The sequence below is a fragment of the Thalassophryne amazonica genome, chromosome 21, assembly GCF_902500255.1.
Source record: "Thalassophryne amazonica chromosome 21, fThaAma1.1, whole genome shotgun sequence".
NCBI classification, from domain to species: Eukaryota; Metazoa; Chordata; class Actinopteri; order Batrachoidiformes; family Batrachoididae; genus Thalassophryne; species Thalassophryne amazonica.
The window spans coordinates 13,081,328-13,099,624 of NC_047123.1; the positions used below are offsets into that span (position 1 = coordinate 13,081,328).

Here is an 18,297-nt window from a genome sequence, read left to right on the forward strand (position 1 = left end):
TCTCTCTCTCTCTCTCTCTCTCTCTCTGTGTGTCTGTCGTGCTGTCTCTCTGTGTCTGTCGTGCTGTCTCTCTCTTTCTCTCTGTGTCTGTCGTGCTGTCTCTCTCTCTCTCTCTGTGTCTGTCGTGCTGTCTCTCTCTTTCTCTCTGTGTCTGTCGTGCTGTCTCTCTCTTTCTCTCTGTGTCTGTCGTGCTGTCTCTCTCTCTCTGTGTCTGTCGTGCTGTCTCTTTCTGTGGTCATGAGGGTTGGGTCATCACTGAAAAAACTACATCGCGGGTACAAGTAATACATGTTCAAAGCAAAATTATTGTTCAGATTATGAAGAAAGCATGAAATTCGGCACACATGTAGCACAGGCTATATAGAAAATAATTAGGGGTGGACACCTGTGAAATTAAATTAAATTAAAGATGGCTGCCAAAGTGCTAAAAATGGCCTTTCTGAATAGTTCTGTCCTTGCACGCTTTGTTTTTTTGTGACTGATGGTGAAATCCTTTTGAAGAACTCACAAAGCAATGTGTTGTAGTCTATTAGAAGTGCATTTTCAACATTTTTATGTTGGATGTTCACATGCTTCACATATTTACCTGAGGACTTTGTGAGAAGATACAGGATTAAAAATCTTACCTGCTAATAAGGAGCAGACTGACACACAATCACATTATCTAACGGCAGAGTATTTTGTTTTGCTGCACACACACATGCACACACACACACACACACACACACACAAATACACAGACACACACAGGCTGTAGCGGTACCGTAATAATAACCAAATCAAACAGTGGGTGTGACTGTATAGAATTTAATCCCATGTTTGAGTTTAAGGAGCATGGCAGATTCCGTTGTTCCTGCATCCTTACTTGCGTGAATCACCAAAGTCGACAGAATTGATGGTAGATCCAGGCTTCCTCCAGCCAATCAGGAACTTAGACTGCGCTCCCTGACGGGGGTAGAAGCTCTTGGGTCCAGCAGATACAAAGGGATGAGATGAAGGAGAGGTGGCTGAAGAAGAGGACTCCTCTCTGGGGGAGCTGTGGCCTGAATGCCTGGTGCTGGTACAGGAAGAGATTAGGAGAAATTTGCTCATCATGACAAGACACCACAGAAATATTGATACATTTATTAAAATTATTGCAAGTATCAAGGTTGCAGTTCATTTTTTTGTAGGATAGTTGGGACAGAAAGCTGATGAGGTACCGCTTCACTTATAGACATTATTGCCATATTTTCTCAAGTTAGTGTAGGAGAAGTGTTAATGATTTGATGAGCCTTGCACAACATTCAAATCATTTAGTTTACTTCAGCAGTGATAATCTATTTGCAGTCTTGTCTCTGCTCACATCTGAAATGTTTCTCTCAAACAGCTGTACTTCCTGTTGAAATTTCATCTCAAACCTAATTGGCATCTTCAGTTATCAATGCTAATGATAACCTGAAGACATTTCTTGAGCAGCTTAAAGACTAAATAAGAAGTCTATATGTTTTGAAGTAAATATCTACATACAAGGTCTATTAGATAATAAACCGACCCTTTTATTTTTTTAACTATATGGATTTGAATGACGTGCGATTACACCAATCATGCTTGAACCCTCGTGCGCATGCGTGAGTTTTTTCACGCGTGTCGGTGACGTCATTTCCCTGTGGGCAGGCCTTGAGTGAGATGTGGTCCCGCTCTCTCGGCTGAATTCCTTTGTTTCACACGCTGCTCCAGACGGCGCACGTTGCTTTATCAACATTTTTTCTGGACCTGTGAGGAATATCCGAGTGGACACTATCCGAGAAATTAAGCTGGTTTTCAGTGAAAAGTTTAACGGCTGATGAGAGATTATGGGGTGTTTCTGTCGGTGTAAGGACTTCCCACGCAGCGGGACGTCATGCAGCGCTTCCAGGCGCCATCGTCGGCCTGTTTCGACCTGAAAACATCCTAATATAAGGCTTAATTCACCCAGGACGTCGTGAGAGAACAGAGAAGATTCAGAAGAGGCCGGCATGAGGACTTTATGCGGACATTCCACTGTTTAAGGACATTTTGTAATGAAAGACGTGCGCGCAAATTCGCCGAGTCATTTCCGTGACGACTCAGCGAATCTGTGTGCGCCGCGACAGGAAAAACACCTCCGTGTTGAAAACCATTTGTAAAATTCAGGCTTTTGATGGCTTTCAACAAGTGAGTAACTGAGAAATTGTTTAACAGCTTGGGCATGTTCCAACTTGCCCGTTAAGGTTTCCAACGGAGGTGTTTTTCCTGTCGCGACCCCCCGCGGTCGGGTCCGGCCCGACATGCGACTCTGCCCGCACATTCTTTCATTACAAAATGTCCATTAACAATGGAATGTCCGAATAAACTCCTCATGCTGACTTCTTCTGAAAGTTCTCTGTTCTCTGACGACTTACTGGGTCAACAGAGCCTGAAATGTGGAAGTTTTCAACTTGAAACGGCGAGACGCTGCCGCCTCGAAGCACAGATCGCCGTCAGGCGCAGTGGGCCGTCCTTAAAGCGACACTACCAGACCAAAATCTCTCATCAGCCGTTAAAATTTTTACCGAAAACCAGCTGAATTTATCGAATGGTGTCCACTCAGTTGTGCCTTACAGTTTTGAAAAAATTTTGATCAAACAAAGCAGCAGTCTTTGAGCCATTCCTAAACAATGAAAAAATCGATGAGAGGGTGGGCCACTCCGCACTCAAAGACTGCCCACAGGAGAATGACGTAACCGACAGACGTGAAAAAACTCTCGCATGCCCACGAGGGTTCAAGCATGTCTGATGTAATCACACGTGATTCAAATCCATATGGTTTTTGAAAAAAATAATAAGGTCGGATACTTTTCTAATAGACCTCGTATTTCCAGAAAAAATTTCTGAAAGCATTTGGCTCTGTGGGATGGGGTATCTCTTAACCCATTAAGATGAAGCTCGAACCATTGGTGCCAGTGCTGATCTCCAGATTCCATAGGGTAATGTGCAAGGGAATCTATGACAGATGAATTATTTTTGGTAGTAGTGAGCACAGATAACCAAAAAATTAACTTCGATAACAGATAATCGGATAACTGAAAAGTTATCTTTGATAATGCTAAAATGATAAACCACCCAAAAATGTATCGGAAGTTACAGCTAACCGATAAATTCCAGTATCGTCTCCGGTACACTTGCAACTACTAAACAAGCTGATTTTGAGTTTTAACACAATGATCGCTTTTGGAAGCATCAAAAGCAACAGCAGACCCAAACAATGAGTCAGCACTTCTGTTCTTGAGCTTCCTGCCCCCTGCTGGAAGCTTCAGTTTACTACAAGGCTTCCAGCACAGAAGCAACTGAGAGGAGCTGCAAAGCTCAACTCTCTACTCAATCACAGCACTGACGTCAGGCTGAGGTCTTGGAAAATAAAACAGTGCTGAGTTATGGTTTGGTATATAAATAAAATAAATACTGATAGAATAACTCCATTAATGTCAATTCTGTTATTTGTGCAAAGTTAAGATATAACATATATCTTTTAATGTTGAACAATGCACTAATTCTGAAGTTTTGTAACAAACAACAGATTGCATTCTGGGTAAAATATGCCTCCGCTAACACTGATTGGTTGATTCATTCTATGTAAACCAATACGTTAATGTGACGCGTGTCGTGTGCTGGTGTTTACAGATAAATGTGCTTTTGTAAAATATGCTATTTTTTATTTGTAAAAAAAGGCATTTTCAAAAAAAAAAAAAAAAAAAAAGCCAAGTTGTAATTAGATAACCATCTGATATAACCGGTGTCAAAATAAATAGAACACTGCCATGATCTACTGGTGCCAGTGCGAGTTTTGGCCCTTTTTCAGCTGATTTTTCATTCGTGCGAGAATTTTTTGGATCGCACAGAGTTTCAGGTTAATCGCAAGTCCTGCATCGTTTAGTATACATGGAGTAACAAGCTGCGTTTAACATCTCATGACCACCTCTCGCACTGTGCCTGTGCAAACACCGCAGACCTGTCTTGTCTTTTTTTTTAACTTTGATGTCTCCCATCGAGAGTTTTTGTAAATTAAGTTTGAAAAAAAGCTTCTGTTTACATTTTGCTTCTGGAAGTACGAGTCCGGTGTGTGGATTTTGAACATACAATCTGTGTGAGAACATAAATCGTGCGCTCTAAACTTTTACACTATGCGGTTCTGTGGTACAGTTTGAGGTGGAAAGGAGTACAGTGATTGAAAAATATCATAGTGTCTGCCCAGCTTCAGTCTGAATACTGCCATCAACACTACTTGTCAGTAGATGGCAGTAGAGACCTTGAAAACTTGCAAACACAAAATTCCAGATAATCTGTGTTGCTACTTGCTACGTTTAAGATGAGTGGAATTTAATAAAAGCAAACACAATAACAACATCTATAAACCCAGAGAATATATTCACAAGAGTTTTAGGCACTAGCGTTTAATGCTGTTGTCCTGACCAGAGTGTCTCAAATGTATTCTCCTGTCGTGAATGTACTAAGATTACCCTATTACCCCATAATGCACTTGGACACAGCAAGCCCACACTAAAACCTTAAAAATTAGCATATTACTTTAAAACTAAACTTTATAAAACTTCAGAAGTGATGTTAATTTAAATAGCTTGTCTGAAATAAATTTGGTTAAAATTTGAACCATAAGTTAAAAATGTATACCTCTGGATGACTTGGGCACGTATCAGTATGGGGTTAAAATAAATTATTTTTTTGTTTTTGTGGCCAGTTCTCCTTTGCCTGCAGAGGATAGAGTGGTTTCTTCTAGAAGCAGTTCTCCTCTGTTTGCAGAGGGTAGGGCGACACATCTGTTCACGTTTGTTTACCACATTAACGGTCTAAAAATTATCGGACAAAAATTTATCGGAAGATAATCAGTCCGATAATGGTTTTCAAAGTTATCTGAAAAGATAATCCGATAATGAAAACTTTATCTTCAGTAATTATCGGCTGTCGGATTAACAGAACTGTGCCCACCACTGATTTCTGGAAATCTTGATCGCAAACCCCATATCTGCAAAAATGTTTTTTTTTTTTTTTTGTCAGTACACCCGGCGAGGTGAGCCCCACACAGGCTCTCACTTCTGGTGCTCTCAGACCACTCCTGGGGACAGTGGCAGGTGGGGAGTTTGAATGGGGTGGTCCACCTGTCAAATGGTACCACAGGTGTCCTAAGGCAAACTCAGGGAGGACAGAAACCTCCCATGGAGCAGAAGGTCAAAAGCTCGCTTGATCTTGATTTTCAGTATGAATTCAGACCGCGAAAGCAGGGCCTCACAATCCTTCTGACATTTTGGGTTTTAATCAGGAGGTGTCGGAAAAGTTACCACAGGGATAACTGGCTTGTGGCGGCCAAATGTTCATAGCAATGTCACTTTTTGATTGTTCGATGTTGACTCTTCCCATTATCATGAATCAGAATTCACCGGGGACAATTTCCGGTAGCGTGAACAAGATGGACGCATAAAGCGATGCTCCGATTTCAGCCTTTGATAACCCCAAAACTCGAAGTCTTTTCATTAAAAATTTGCTTTGAAAATATTTCGAAGATGAGCAGGGATAATTGGACAATTGAGGTCCGGGACAAGACAAGAAAACTGGTACGAGTTCTTACTATGACTCCAGCCATGCTAGCCTAGTTAGCTCGGATGATAATGGCACAGAAGAAGCTAATGCAGTAGCCACAAGTACCACCATTCGCTCTGTGGTGAGCGAAGTTATGGTGAAGAGGCTGGACAAACTAAAGTCACAAATGAAAAAGGATCTTTCTGACTTTTGGGAAATAATCAAAAGTGACATGAAGGCCCAAATGGACGAGTTATGTACTAAAATCAACCAGGAAATACAAAAAAAAGTAAAGCGGGACTTGGCTGTGAAGGATACTTTACTGGACCTTCTCAACAACCAGCGAGTTTTACAAAATAAGTTGTCAGAGCTGGAGAGTCACTCTCGCTGCAATAACATCCGCATATACGGAGTCCCAGAGACTGAGATTCCAGAGAGCACCTCAGCTGTACCGTTTGTTGAGAACTTAATGACTGACCTCGGCGACAGTCTGGATTTCCAACAAGGGACAGCCCTGGGGGTTGAGTGGGCTCCCTGAGCTCTGGGTCCCCGGCCACCTTCTGGAGCATCACTGCGCTCCATCGTAGTCCGCTTTTTGAGCTTTACTACAAAGGAAAAGGTTCTCAGAGTGGCCTGGAAGAAACAGCTGCACGTTCAAGACAAACGTGTTTATTTTGACCACAATTATGCAGCAGATGTACAGCAGAAAAGAAAGGATTACATCGCGACTAAGAAAGCACTGAAAGAAAACCAAATCTGCTTTCAAACGTCCTTCACAAAGATGCGAATACATTTCCAGACCGGGACTGTCACCTGTCACAATGCTAGTGAAGCTGCTGAGGAGATGGAGAAGCAGGGCTTTACTAACTGACAATGTTTTCAAAATATTAGTTGACTAGTGGTAATTTCTTTCTAAAGCAGCACACAGAGCTGCAACATTTACTGACTGACAGCCATAATTTACATAGCACATTTACAGCTTTCAGTACTTTCTGCTCACTCAAACTCATCTGTTGCTTTTCCTCCCGTCACCCTGCCTGCATGCACCTCTTACAAACTGACTGATTTCTGTGGAATTACAGTCACCAGATTTGTCTGCGTGCACGCTCTACCTCAGAGCTGCAGGGAGGGACTGATAACACAGCTGTTAGTTAAAAGTTGAAAGATTTTAAAAAAAGTGTTCAGAATGGCTGCAAAAAAGAAAGAAAAAAGCAAAGCGCTCTGAAAAAAGAAGCTGCTCTACTCCAATAGACACATAATTAATAAATCACAAATGTACAACTAACCTACCTTAGATTAAGACTGAAAATATACCTTCTGAAGTATCCACATTTTCTCCGTTCTCAGTAAAGCTACATAATTCAAAGTTATTAACAATATTTGGAGTTAGAAAGTCTTGAGGCACATTTAGGGTCTAATTTAACTAAGATTCTAGATAATTGTTCAGTTGTGTCGGCAATTCAAACTTTTGCATGTTGGGGTAGACACAGTTTTGCTGGTGATTTACTAAAGGTCCCATCACACTTAGTACGAATAAGCACGAGCCAAATCAGGCAGAATGTACAAAAAAAAACAATTCGTGCCACATCTGGGAGAGAATAAGAATCGCGGAGGACAGCTTTCTGAATGCCCAGACTGCGCTCCAACCCGCTCCGTCCACACATGTGGTTGTTGTGTATGTGGGAGGCGCGTGTATGAACCCCGGTCCAATCTGAAATGCCAGTAAGAATCCAGAATCATATCCAAAAGCTCTCATTCATCAGGGATTTTCCACACAGAACAGTCTGCCCTCATCGTTGTTTGCATCCGCTGGACGGCGGAAATGCCCACTGTTTGCTAAAGGACTGATGTCCTGGAGAGAGTCGGGGGGTTTAGAGACAGCAGGCGGGCGGGCAAGCGATCAACCAAGCTTGAGATCTGTCTGGACATGACGTCATATGGAATAATTATTTCGTAGTGAATGATACATCTACCCTCAGATCATGGCAGATGTCACCATCCCACTTTGCACCCATGTCACACGGATGACATGACAGCTGATGGATGTGGCGTGGCTGTTTTGCCACTGTATGATGGGAAGCGCATCTGGAGCCGTTCCAAAAGTGATTATTATTTTGTTTATTACAGCTGTGACACCACGTTCAGCTGTGTACGCTGGCAAACCGCACAGAGACGCGCTGGCGCGTTGTGCAGCCATCTGAACAGGCTGTTACACCATGATAAGATAATATTACAGATACATTGTCTAAATCAGGAGGTGGACTGACAATGTATCTGTCATATGATGCGTATTACAGCTGTGACAGGCTATTCAGATGTGCACGCTGGTCCACCACTCAGAGACGTGCAGGCGCGTTGCACAGCCATCTGAAAAGGCTGTTACAGCTATGATAACATAATATTACAGATACATCTTCTAAATCAGGAAGTGGACTGTCAATGTATCTGTGATATGATGTGTATTTTTCCACCTTGACTGCACCTCGACTGTTCTGAACATGTCATGAGCTAAACATTTGGGCTGGCCACAAGAATTTACCCAACTGTTTGGAATGCACGCAGTATGCTCTTGGAGGGTTTCGATTGCACCTTGACTTTGCCTGATTGGAGGTCGATTTTTCATTTGGACGGCATTCGAGCTCATTCAGCCTCTAGTGTGATTGGGGGACTAACTGTTTGGTTGATAGCGGATGGTAACATGACACACAGCAGTCTGTAAATTAGATTTTTCACATGTTACTAGCCATATGTGCAAAATGAAGTTAAATCTGCCACTTCCAGGTATTTGCCTTGTGTTTCATGACACAAGAATTCTGCCACATAACTGAGCATGCACCGGCAGTGAAGAAGGGGAAAAAAAACAAAAGAATTTCAGACATTTAGTTATTGTTCCATTCACAGTATGAAAGCAATCTGGTGAATAAGCGTTCTGCCGGTGGAACCCAGAGAGCTGTGTGTCCAACTTAGCTCAGTATAATCACATGACCCTATCAGACTTACTGTTAGACATAAACACAAACATTACAGTAACACAGACGGACCTTGCGTGGGACCCAGTATCACTCAGGCTGTAGGTGCTGCTGTCGCGAACAAGGAGGTGCGTAGGTGGGCTTCGACCAATTATGTTCAGGCTCCTTTCTGCTGGAGGGCCAGCAGACTCAGCAGCAGGCGGTGACCTCTCCAGCATCCTGCGGCTTCCCTCAGTGGGACTGTGCCAAGGGGATGCCACACGCTCTCTGCCTCCACCTGGAGCAAGCAGGGAGGTAGTGCTGCCATGGTGGGAGTGGGGGTGCACATGATGAGGGATTCCATAAGAACTGGTCTCGGTACTGCCATCAGCTGAGGGACCCTGGAGATAGCCTCCTCCTCCCAGGCCATTGGGTTCTGTGTCACCCTGGTCCCCACCGGTGCTGCCACCTGCACCCAGCTCATACCATTTATCACTGTCGCTATGGCCGCCACTGGAAGTTGTACTGGATAGTGTGTTACTGCTGGACTGGCCAGAGTAAGGACTGTCAGACTAACAAAATGAAAAGAAATCAGAAAAAGAGGAAAAGAAAATTTAAGGAGCATCAACCTTTCAGCAATTAACATATTTTCCCAGAACTAACCCAGATTTTAATGTCAGTTATCCATCTGGATAATGTATGATACCTTACAAAGTGCTACGAGTTTTTGCATAAAAACTACAATACCATAAAATGGTACTCAAAGAACTGTTTTTTTTTTGTTGCCCAAAGTTTTACTGACCAATATCTCTCTGCCTCTCACATATATATATTCAGCTCTTACAAGTGAGAGTTGATGGGGAGGACAAAACCTCAAGTGTGTCTCACAAATCAATTTTTACATGCATCCATATATAAGCTTCAATTACACTGTGTTAGCTGTGTTCAAGCAGAACCAGAAAATAGAACAATGTCTGACCTGGCTGCCCTTCTTGGGAGACAGGTGGATGACCTGTTCCTGCCTCTGGATGCGGGGAGCTCCAGAGTAACCTGGACCAGACTTGGAGACTGGAGCTTCTGCAATAAATCAAAGCTGCAGTTGGTGGCAAAGCACACAAACATGCAAACCCAAAGATACAAGAAGATTAATCAAAAACTATTTATTTTTACAGTTGTGGGTAGATGGTCAGACATGAATGGAGGAAAGTTTGATGCTACAACCCCAATTCCAGTGAAGTTGGGATGTTGAGTGAAATGTAAATAAAACAGAATACAAATAATTTGCAAATCCTCTTCAACCTATATTCAACTGAATACACCACAAAGACAAGATATTTAATGTTCAAACTGATAAGACTTTTTTTTTGTTTTTGTGCAAATATTTGCTCATTTTGAAATGGATGCCTGCAACACATTTCAAAAAAACCTGGGGCAGTGGCAACAAAAGACTGGGAAAGTTGATGAATGTTCAAAGAATACCTGTTTGGAACATTCCACAGGTGAAAAGGTTAATTGGAAACAGGTGAGTGTCATGACTGGGTATAAAAGGAGTATCCCCAAAAGGCTCAGCTGTTCACAAGCAAAGATGGGGCGAGGATCACCAACAACTGCGTGAAAAATAGTCCAACAGTTTAAGAAAAATGTTTCTCAACATTCAATTACAAGGAATTTAGGGAGAGAATCTGGAGAACTTTCTACACGTAAGCGGCAAGGCTGAAAACCAACAATGAATGCCCATAACCTTCAATCCCTCAAGCAGCACTGCATTAAAAACCAACATCATTGTGTAAAGGATCTTACGCGTGGGCTCAGGAACACTTCACAAAACCATTGTCAGTTAACACAGTTCATCACTACATCTACAAGTGCAAGTTAAAACTCTACCATGCAAAGTGAAAGCCAAACATCAACAACATCCAGAAACGCCGCCGCCTTCTCTGGGCCCGAGCTCATTTGAAATCGACAGATGCAAAGTGGAAAAGTGTGCTGTGGTCTGATGGAAATCTTTTTGGAAATCATGGACGTCGTGTTCTCCGGACAAAAGAGGAAAATGACCATCCAGACTGTTACCAGCGCAAAGCTGAAAAGCCGGCATCTGTGATGGTATGGGGGTGTGTTAGTGCCCATGACATGGGCAACTTACACATCTGTGATGGCACCATCAATGCTGAAAGGTACATCCAGGTTTTGGAGCAACACATGCTGCTTATTTCAGCAAGACAATGCCAAGCCACATTCTGCAGGTGTTACAACAGCGTGGCTTCATAGTAAAAGAGTGCGGGTACTAGACTGGCCTGCCTGCAGTCCAGTCCTGTTGCCCATTGAAAATGTGTGGCACATTATGAAGCACAAAATACGACAACGGAGACCCTTGAACAACTGAAGTCGTACATCAAGCAAGAATGGGAAAGAATTCCACCTATAAAGCTTCAACAATTTGTGTCCTCAGTTCCCAAACACTTATTGAGTGTTGTTAAATGGACTGCATTTATATAGCGTTTTTATCTTCCGATTATCTTCCGATAAATACTAGTCCGATAATTTTTAAATCGCTAACATATTTTTGCAGGTGAAGTAAAAAAAGCTTTAACAGATAAAAACCTTTGTTAAATCTTATATCAAAGATTTTAGCGCTTACCTGTTTTGTAGCAGATAAACAGCTCTGTTCTCTGTAAACAGAGGACAGCTGGTTTAGGGAGAAACCGCTCTATCCTCTGCAGTCAGAGGTAAACTGGTCACAAGATAATTGCTCCTGACACCATACTAATTCACCGGCAATATCACCCAAGTCATCCAGAGGCATACAGTTTTAGCTTATGGTTAAAATCTTAACCAAACTAATTTCAGACATGTTATTTAAATTAACGTCACTTCTGAAGTTTTATAATGTGCAGATATCAGCTATATGTTTTAGTTTTAAAGTACTGCAGTAATTTGTAGGTTTTAGTGTGGACATGCTCTGCTGCCCAGTGCATTACGGGTACAGTCACGACAGTAGAAATGCATTTGAGACGCTCTGATCAGGCTCCACACGGACAACAGCATTAAACTCTTTGTATGTTGTTGTTCATTCGGCTTCTCCCGGTTTTGTTCGGGGTCGCCACAGCGGATACAGCCAGAGCTGCATCGGTAATTGGCACAGGTTTTTACGCCGGATGCCGTTCCTGACGCAACTCCAGTTTTCCCTGGAGAAACACACACAGCCGCTGGTGTTCCAAAGAGGTCTCACATCCAAGTACTAACCAGATCCTGCTCTGCTTAGCTTCTGAGATCTGACAGGATCAGGCTGACACAGAGTAGGCTTTTTATATATTGTGCCTAAAATGCTCATGAATATATTCTCTGGGTTTATAGATGTTGTTACTTGTTACTGTGTTTGTTTTAAATGTCAGAAGCAGCTCAGGTTGCTTTTCCAATATTTTCCTGTTTGCTCTACGGTCTCTACTGCCATCTACTGGCCAGTAGTGTTCATGGCAGTATTTGCACTAAATATTGAGATATCACATAAATTATAACTCTTTGCGTGCCTGAGATTACTGCAGCTGAAGAACTAAAAGCATACGTTTTGGTTGTATAATGTTCATTTACAATTGTCATTGTGGATTTTATTGTTTAAAAAAAAACTGGTACACAAAGGATTATGGGTAAGGGGCTGAGCGCCTGGGCTCCAGTAGATGGCAGTGTTCTATGCATTTTGACACCGGTTACATCAGACGGTTTTCAAATCACAACTTGAGTTAGTTGGCTTTTGCAAATGGCTTATTTTATTTTTACATATAAATAAAATGGCATATTTTACAAAAGCACATTTAAATACTAACACACACGTCACGTCACATTAACGTGTTGGTTTTTACATAGAATGAATGAGTCAACCAATCAGTGATAGTGGAGGCTCATTTACCCATAATCCCTTTCGCATCTGTCTGTGCTTGTTACAAAACTTCAGAATTAGTGCATTATTTAAAATGAAAAGTAAAAGTAAGTCCCTTTGGCTGCTCCCTTGTTTGCACTCGGGGTCACCACAGCAAATCCAAGGTGGATCTGCATGTTGAATTGGCACAAGTTTTACGCCGGATGCCCTTCCTGACGCAACTCCACATTACATGAAGAAATGTGGCAGGGGTGGGATTTGAACCCGGAACCTTCTGAACTGAAACCAAGCGCATTAACCACTTGGCCACCACCCTAAAATGAAAAGATGTGTGTTATATTTTAACTTTGTACAAATGACAGAAATGACATTAATTTTGACACTAATGACACTAATTTTATTTAGAAATCACAAACCATAAGTCAGCACTGCTTTATTTTCCAAGATCTCCACCTCATGGCGACACTGCTATTGAATAGAGTTGAGCTTTACTGCTCCTCTCAACTGTTTCATTGCTGCAAGCCATGTAGTAAACAGGACCTTCCAGCAGAGGGCAGGGCGCACAAAGACAGAAGTGGTGATTCATTGTTTGGGTCTGTGTGTGTCTTTGGCGCTACCAGAAGCGATCATTGTGCTAACACTCAAAATCAGCTTGTTAGTAGTTGTAAGTGTACTGGAGACAATACTGAAAGCTATCGGTTAGCTGTAGCTTCCGATAAATTTTTAGGTTTGGTTAGCTGTTTCCACCACTGGGTATATCTTCTATTATACATTCCAAATCTAAGGTAGAACTCTACTAGTGTATACCCATGTATACTAAAGTATATCTAAATATCTAAAAAAAGAAGAGTAGAGCCACTTTGGTGCTTGGTCTTGAGAACCAGGGATGGTAGGTTGAAAAGCTTTTTTATGACCTTTTTATGACCATGACCTTCTTGCTGTGAGGCAACAATGCTAACCGCTAAGCCACTGTGCTGCCCAAATTGTTTAGCTTCTTATCATATACACACTATTATTAGTAGTAGTATTATTTTAATCATTTTATTTTAGCTTCTATTTTGTCATTTGATTTTTAAATGGACCACAATGGAAATAAGTGTTTTAATTTTCTTGTGTTATCCATATATGTTTTATGTATTTACAATTATATTATGTACTTACTAAATAAAATCACACACTCAGGCTTTTAAAATATAATTTACCGCCCCCTGCTGGATTGGTGTGTGAATCCAGAATGTAAAAATATCAGTGTCCATTGTTCAGAGTTGTTAGCTAATATATGTAGCTTCTCTAAAAATATTAGTCCTATCAACATTTGGTTTTGGCGCCATCCATCCTTGACCCAAATGGCAAATGTCAGCTCCCCCCAGTCTGTGCGTGGTTACAATTGCATGCACACAAGCATGCACAGCTGTTTGTCTTTTCTGCATTCTGCTGTATGCAGGTGCTTTTAAATTTGACAAACAGAGACGGTGGTGGAAGACAGAACAGCAACAGAACACTTATCTAAACTGAATAAACCAATTGAAGTACAAAAACACAATAAATCAATAACACTAACAACACTGTTTAACATGAACCACAACATCATCTTTTGAAACCCTAAATTCCCATGGTGCATTACAGCACAACACCCACTGCTTATTGGTTAGTTAAAATTGCTAATTTCTCCAAAAACATTTGTCCTATCAACCCTCTGTTTTTGCAGTGTTCATCCTTGACCCAGAATACATAAGCATACCAAACTGAAAATGTCAGCTCTCCCCGGTTTTTGCATAATCAAAGCCACACACACGCACGCATGCACACAGACACCACTTGGCTGTTATGATATAGATAAATAACTAAATGTGGCACCAAAGACAGATTTTTATACCAAAAAAAATCGAGGCTGATCAAATCAAGGCTTCAGTCTTCCATGTGCCTTCTGGCAAAGGGGAGCTGAGATTTCATAGGCTCTTGTGAAGAAAGCCCAACTTGCCATACCAACATAAAGCTGTAGAACTGCCAATGCAACAGTCGAAAGTCTATAACTCACATTTGTCACTGGTGTCTTCCCTCACTCGTCTCCTCGCACTGTCACTTTGTTTTTGAGGACGACCTGCTCCAGACAGGTTCAGTGCCATTGTATTTGTTAATGAGTGATGTGAAGTCCACGACACATGCCGTAATTTCGAAATGTTAATGGATCCATTCCCTGATGTTGGTCAAGAAAACCTGGTCTAAAAGTGATCATTCAATGTAAATTCATTCAAAGGGTGCCAATAACCGTGTCCAGCAGTGGGGAAAATAAGTATAACCATCTTTTTCTGATTTAGGGTTGCACAAAATCAAATGTGGATATATTCACCTGTTGACCCTCGTTCACCTCCCCCTCCTTCCTCCATTCTTGACCAGTTAGGAGAGGATTTGCCACTGGAACCACTTTCTCTCTCAGTAGACAACGGAGAGTGACGATTTCCCACAAATCTAGCAAATGACAAGATATGCAAAAAATCAGGCTAATCTGAATAAATTAGTTTTTACACACATTTTTTATTCATTTTAACATACACACAAACACGCACACACCACTCAAATCACTAATATCATTATTGTAACATTTTTCTGTCCCGCATATGCAATAGTATTACACATTCTTGTGCAATAATAACTTTTACACTCATGTACAACATCACTTGAATACTCGTGCGCAATATGAGGTCTGTTAGAAAAATAACAGACCTTTTTATTTTTTGCTAAAACCTTATGGATTTGAATCACGTGTGATTGCATCAGCCAAGCTTGAACCTTCGTGCGCATGCGTGAGTTTTTTCATGCCTGTCGGTTGCGTCATTCGCCTGTGAACACGGTTTGTGGGAGGAGTGGTCCAGCCCCTGTGGCGGATTTTCATTGTCAGGAAAATGGCCGAGTGACTGCCGCTTTGCTGCATCAACATTTTTTCAGAAACTGTGAGAGACAGCCAGGTGGAAACCATTTGGAAAATTCAGATGGCTTTTGTTGAAGATCTTATGGGCATCACAGAGATTAAGGAGCATTACAACCGGATTAAAGACGGCCCACAGCGGCTGAGGGCGCGCCGCGCTCCAAGCGGCCATCGACAGGCTGAAACGACCGGATCATTTCCAACGTGAAGGCTGTGTTGATCAGGGACATCGTGTGACTACCAGAGAAATAGCAATAGAGGTGGACATAGCACTTTTTTGGCACATTACAATGTTACAGGAGATTTTGTAATGAAAGACGTACGGCGGAATTCGCGCGTCAGGACAGAGCCGCTAATGGCGCAGAACAAAAAGCACCTCCATGTTGGAAGTCTCACGGGACATGCCCAGCTCTTCCACCATTCGGAAGATTCAGACGGCTTCGGGTGGCTTTTCAGTCGAGTGAGTATCCAAGAAATTGTCGAAGAGCTGAGCATGTCACAACATGTCCTGTAAGACCAACACGGAGGTGCTTATGTTCCGCGCCATTAGCGGCTCCGTGGCGAATTCCTCTGCTCCTGTTTTCATGACAAAATCTCCTTTAACAGTGGAATGTGCCGGGAAAGTGCTATGTCCACCTTTTCTGCCATTTCTTTGGTCAGACGACGTCCCGGATCAACACAGCATTCAGTTTGGAAATGATCTGGTCGTTTCAGCCTGTTGATCGCCGCTCGGAGCGCGGTGCGCCCTCAGCCACTGTGGGCTGTCTTTAATCCGGTTGTAATGGTCCTTAATCTCTGTGATGCCCATAAGATCTTCACCGAAAGCCATCTGAATTTTAAGAATGGTTTCCACCTGGCTATCTCTCACAGTTTCTGGAAACATTTGATGCAGCGCTGCTTCAGCCGTTCAGACATTTTCCTCACAATGAAAATCCGCCGAGGGAGGAGGACCACTGCTCACACAAAGCATGCTCACAGGCAAATGACGCAACCGACCGGTGTGAAAAAACTCACGCATGCGCACGAAGGTTCAAGCTTGGCTGATGCAATCACACGTGATTCAAATCCATAAGGTTATTGCAAAAAATAAAAAGGCCTGTTACTTTTCTAACAGACCTCGTATTATGATGCACTCTTTTTCTTGTCTGTATATAGTGTATTCTACAGCATTTATTTTTATTCCACACAGAACTTGACTTCTTTGTGTTTTTGGTATTTTTTCTTTTACCTTATTTCTGCATACTTTGCACAATTGCTCTGACTATGCCTTTGATGCTGTAGCATCATACATACATTTACCCGTTGTGGGACTAATAAAGGATCATTATATATATATATATATATATATATATATATATATATATATATATATATTGCAAGTTCTCCCACTTAGAAATCATGGAAGGGTCTGAAATTTTGATCTTAGGTGCATGTCCACTGTGAGAGACATAATCTAAAAAAAAAAAAAAAATCCAGAAATCACAATGTATGATTTTTTTTAATAATTTATTTGTATGTTACTGCTGCAAATACGTATTCCAACACCTTTGAAAATCAATGTTAATATTTGGTACAGTAGCCTTTCTTTGCAATTACAGAGGTCAAACATTTCCTGTAGTTCTTGACCAAGTTTTCACACACTGCAGCAGGGATTTTGGTCCACTCCTCCATACAAGATCTTCTCCAAATCTTTCAGGTTTGGAGTTTCAGCTCCCTCCAAAGATTTTCTATTGAGTTCAGGTCTGGAGACTGGCCAGGCCACTCCAGGACCTTGAAATGCTTCTTACGCATCCCCTCCTTAGTTGTCCTGGCTATGTGTTTGGGGTCATTGTCATGCTGGAAGACCCAACCATGACCCATCTTCAATGCTCTTACTGAGGGAAGGAGGTTGTTTGCCAAAATCTTGCAATACATGACCCCATCCATCCTCCTTTCAATACGGTGCAGTCGTCCTGTCCCCTTTGCAGAAGAGCACCCCAGAGTATGATGTTTCCACCCCCATGCTTCACAGTTGGGATGGTTTTCTTGGGGTTGTTCCCATCCTCTAAACATGGTAAGTGGAGTTGATTCCAAAAAGCTCTATTCTGGTCTCATCTGACCACATGACCTTCTCCCATGCCTCCTCTGGATCATCCAGATGGTCACTGGTGAACTTCAAACGGGCCTGGACATATGCTGGTTTGAGCAGGGGGACCTTGCTGCCCTGCAGGATTTTAAACCATGACAGCATCATGTGTTACTAATGTAATCTTTGTGACTGTGGTCCCAGCTCTCTTCAGGTCACTGACTTGGTCCTCCTGTGTAGTTCTGAGCTTTCTCAGAATCATCCTTACCCCACAAAGTGAGATCTTGATTGGAATCCCAGACCGAGGGAGATTGACAGTCATCTTGTGTTTCTTCCACTTTCTAATAAATAATCATAACAGTTGTTGTCTTCTACCAAGCTGTAGTCCATCCCAGGCTTGTGCAGGTCTACAGTTTTGTCCCTGGTGTCCTTAGACAGCTCTTTGGTCTTGGCTATGGTGGACAAGTTGGAGTGTGATTGATTGAGTGTGTGAACAGGTGTCTTTTATACAGGTAACAAGTTCAAACAGGTGCAATTAATACAGTTAAAGAGTGCAGAATAAGAGGGCTTCTTAAAGAAAAATTAACAGGTCTGTGTGAGACAGAATTCTTGCTGGTTGGTAGGTGTTCAAATACTTATTTGCAGCAGTAAAATACAAATAAATTATTAAAAAAAAATCATACATCGTGATTTCTGGATTTTGTTTTTTTAGATTATGTCTCTCACAGTGGACATGCACCTAAGATGAAAATTTCAGACCCCTCCATGATTTCTAAATGGGAGAACTTGCAAAACCGCAGGGTGTTCAAATACTTATTTTCCTCACTGTATATATATATATATATATATTTTTTTTTTCCTTTAATCGAGCCCTCGAATTAATAAAATGCGCGCATGTTTTCCTTTAATTGAGCCC

At 41.9% G+C, this 18,297-nt stretch overlaps 1 protein-coding gene across 3 annotated transcripts in view; it reads right to left on the minus strand.

The window, feature by feature from the left end:
- Positions 1-18,297, minus strand: part of sipa1l1 (signal-induced proliferation-associated 1 like 1) — a 199,180-nt gene that overhangs the window by 26,625 nt on the left and 154,258 nt on the right. For 2 of the 3 annotated variants that reach the window (XM_034162799.1, XM_034162798.1), the window contains exons 17-20: positions 14,741-14,859; positions 9,496-9,593; positions 8,610-9,088; positions 866-1,057 (exon numbers count right to left, since the gene is read on the minus strand). In XM_034162799.1, coding sequence (XP_034018690.1) covers positions 866-1,057; positions 8,610-9,088; positions 9,496-9,593; positions 14,741-14,859 — 888 coding nt within the window. The remainder of the gene's footprint in view (positions 1-865; positions 1,058-8,609; positions 9,089-9,495; positions 9,594-14,740; positions 14,860-18,297) is intronic. The other variant, XM_034162800.1, reaches the window with a different exon arrangement.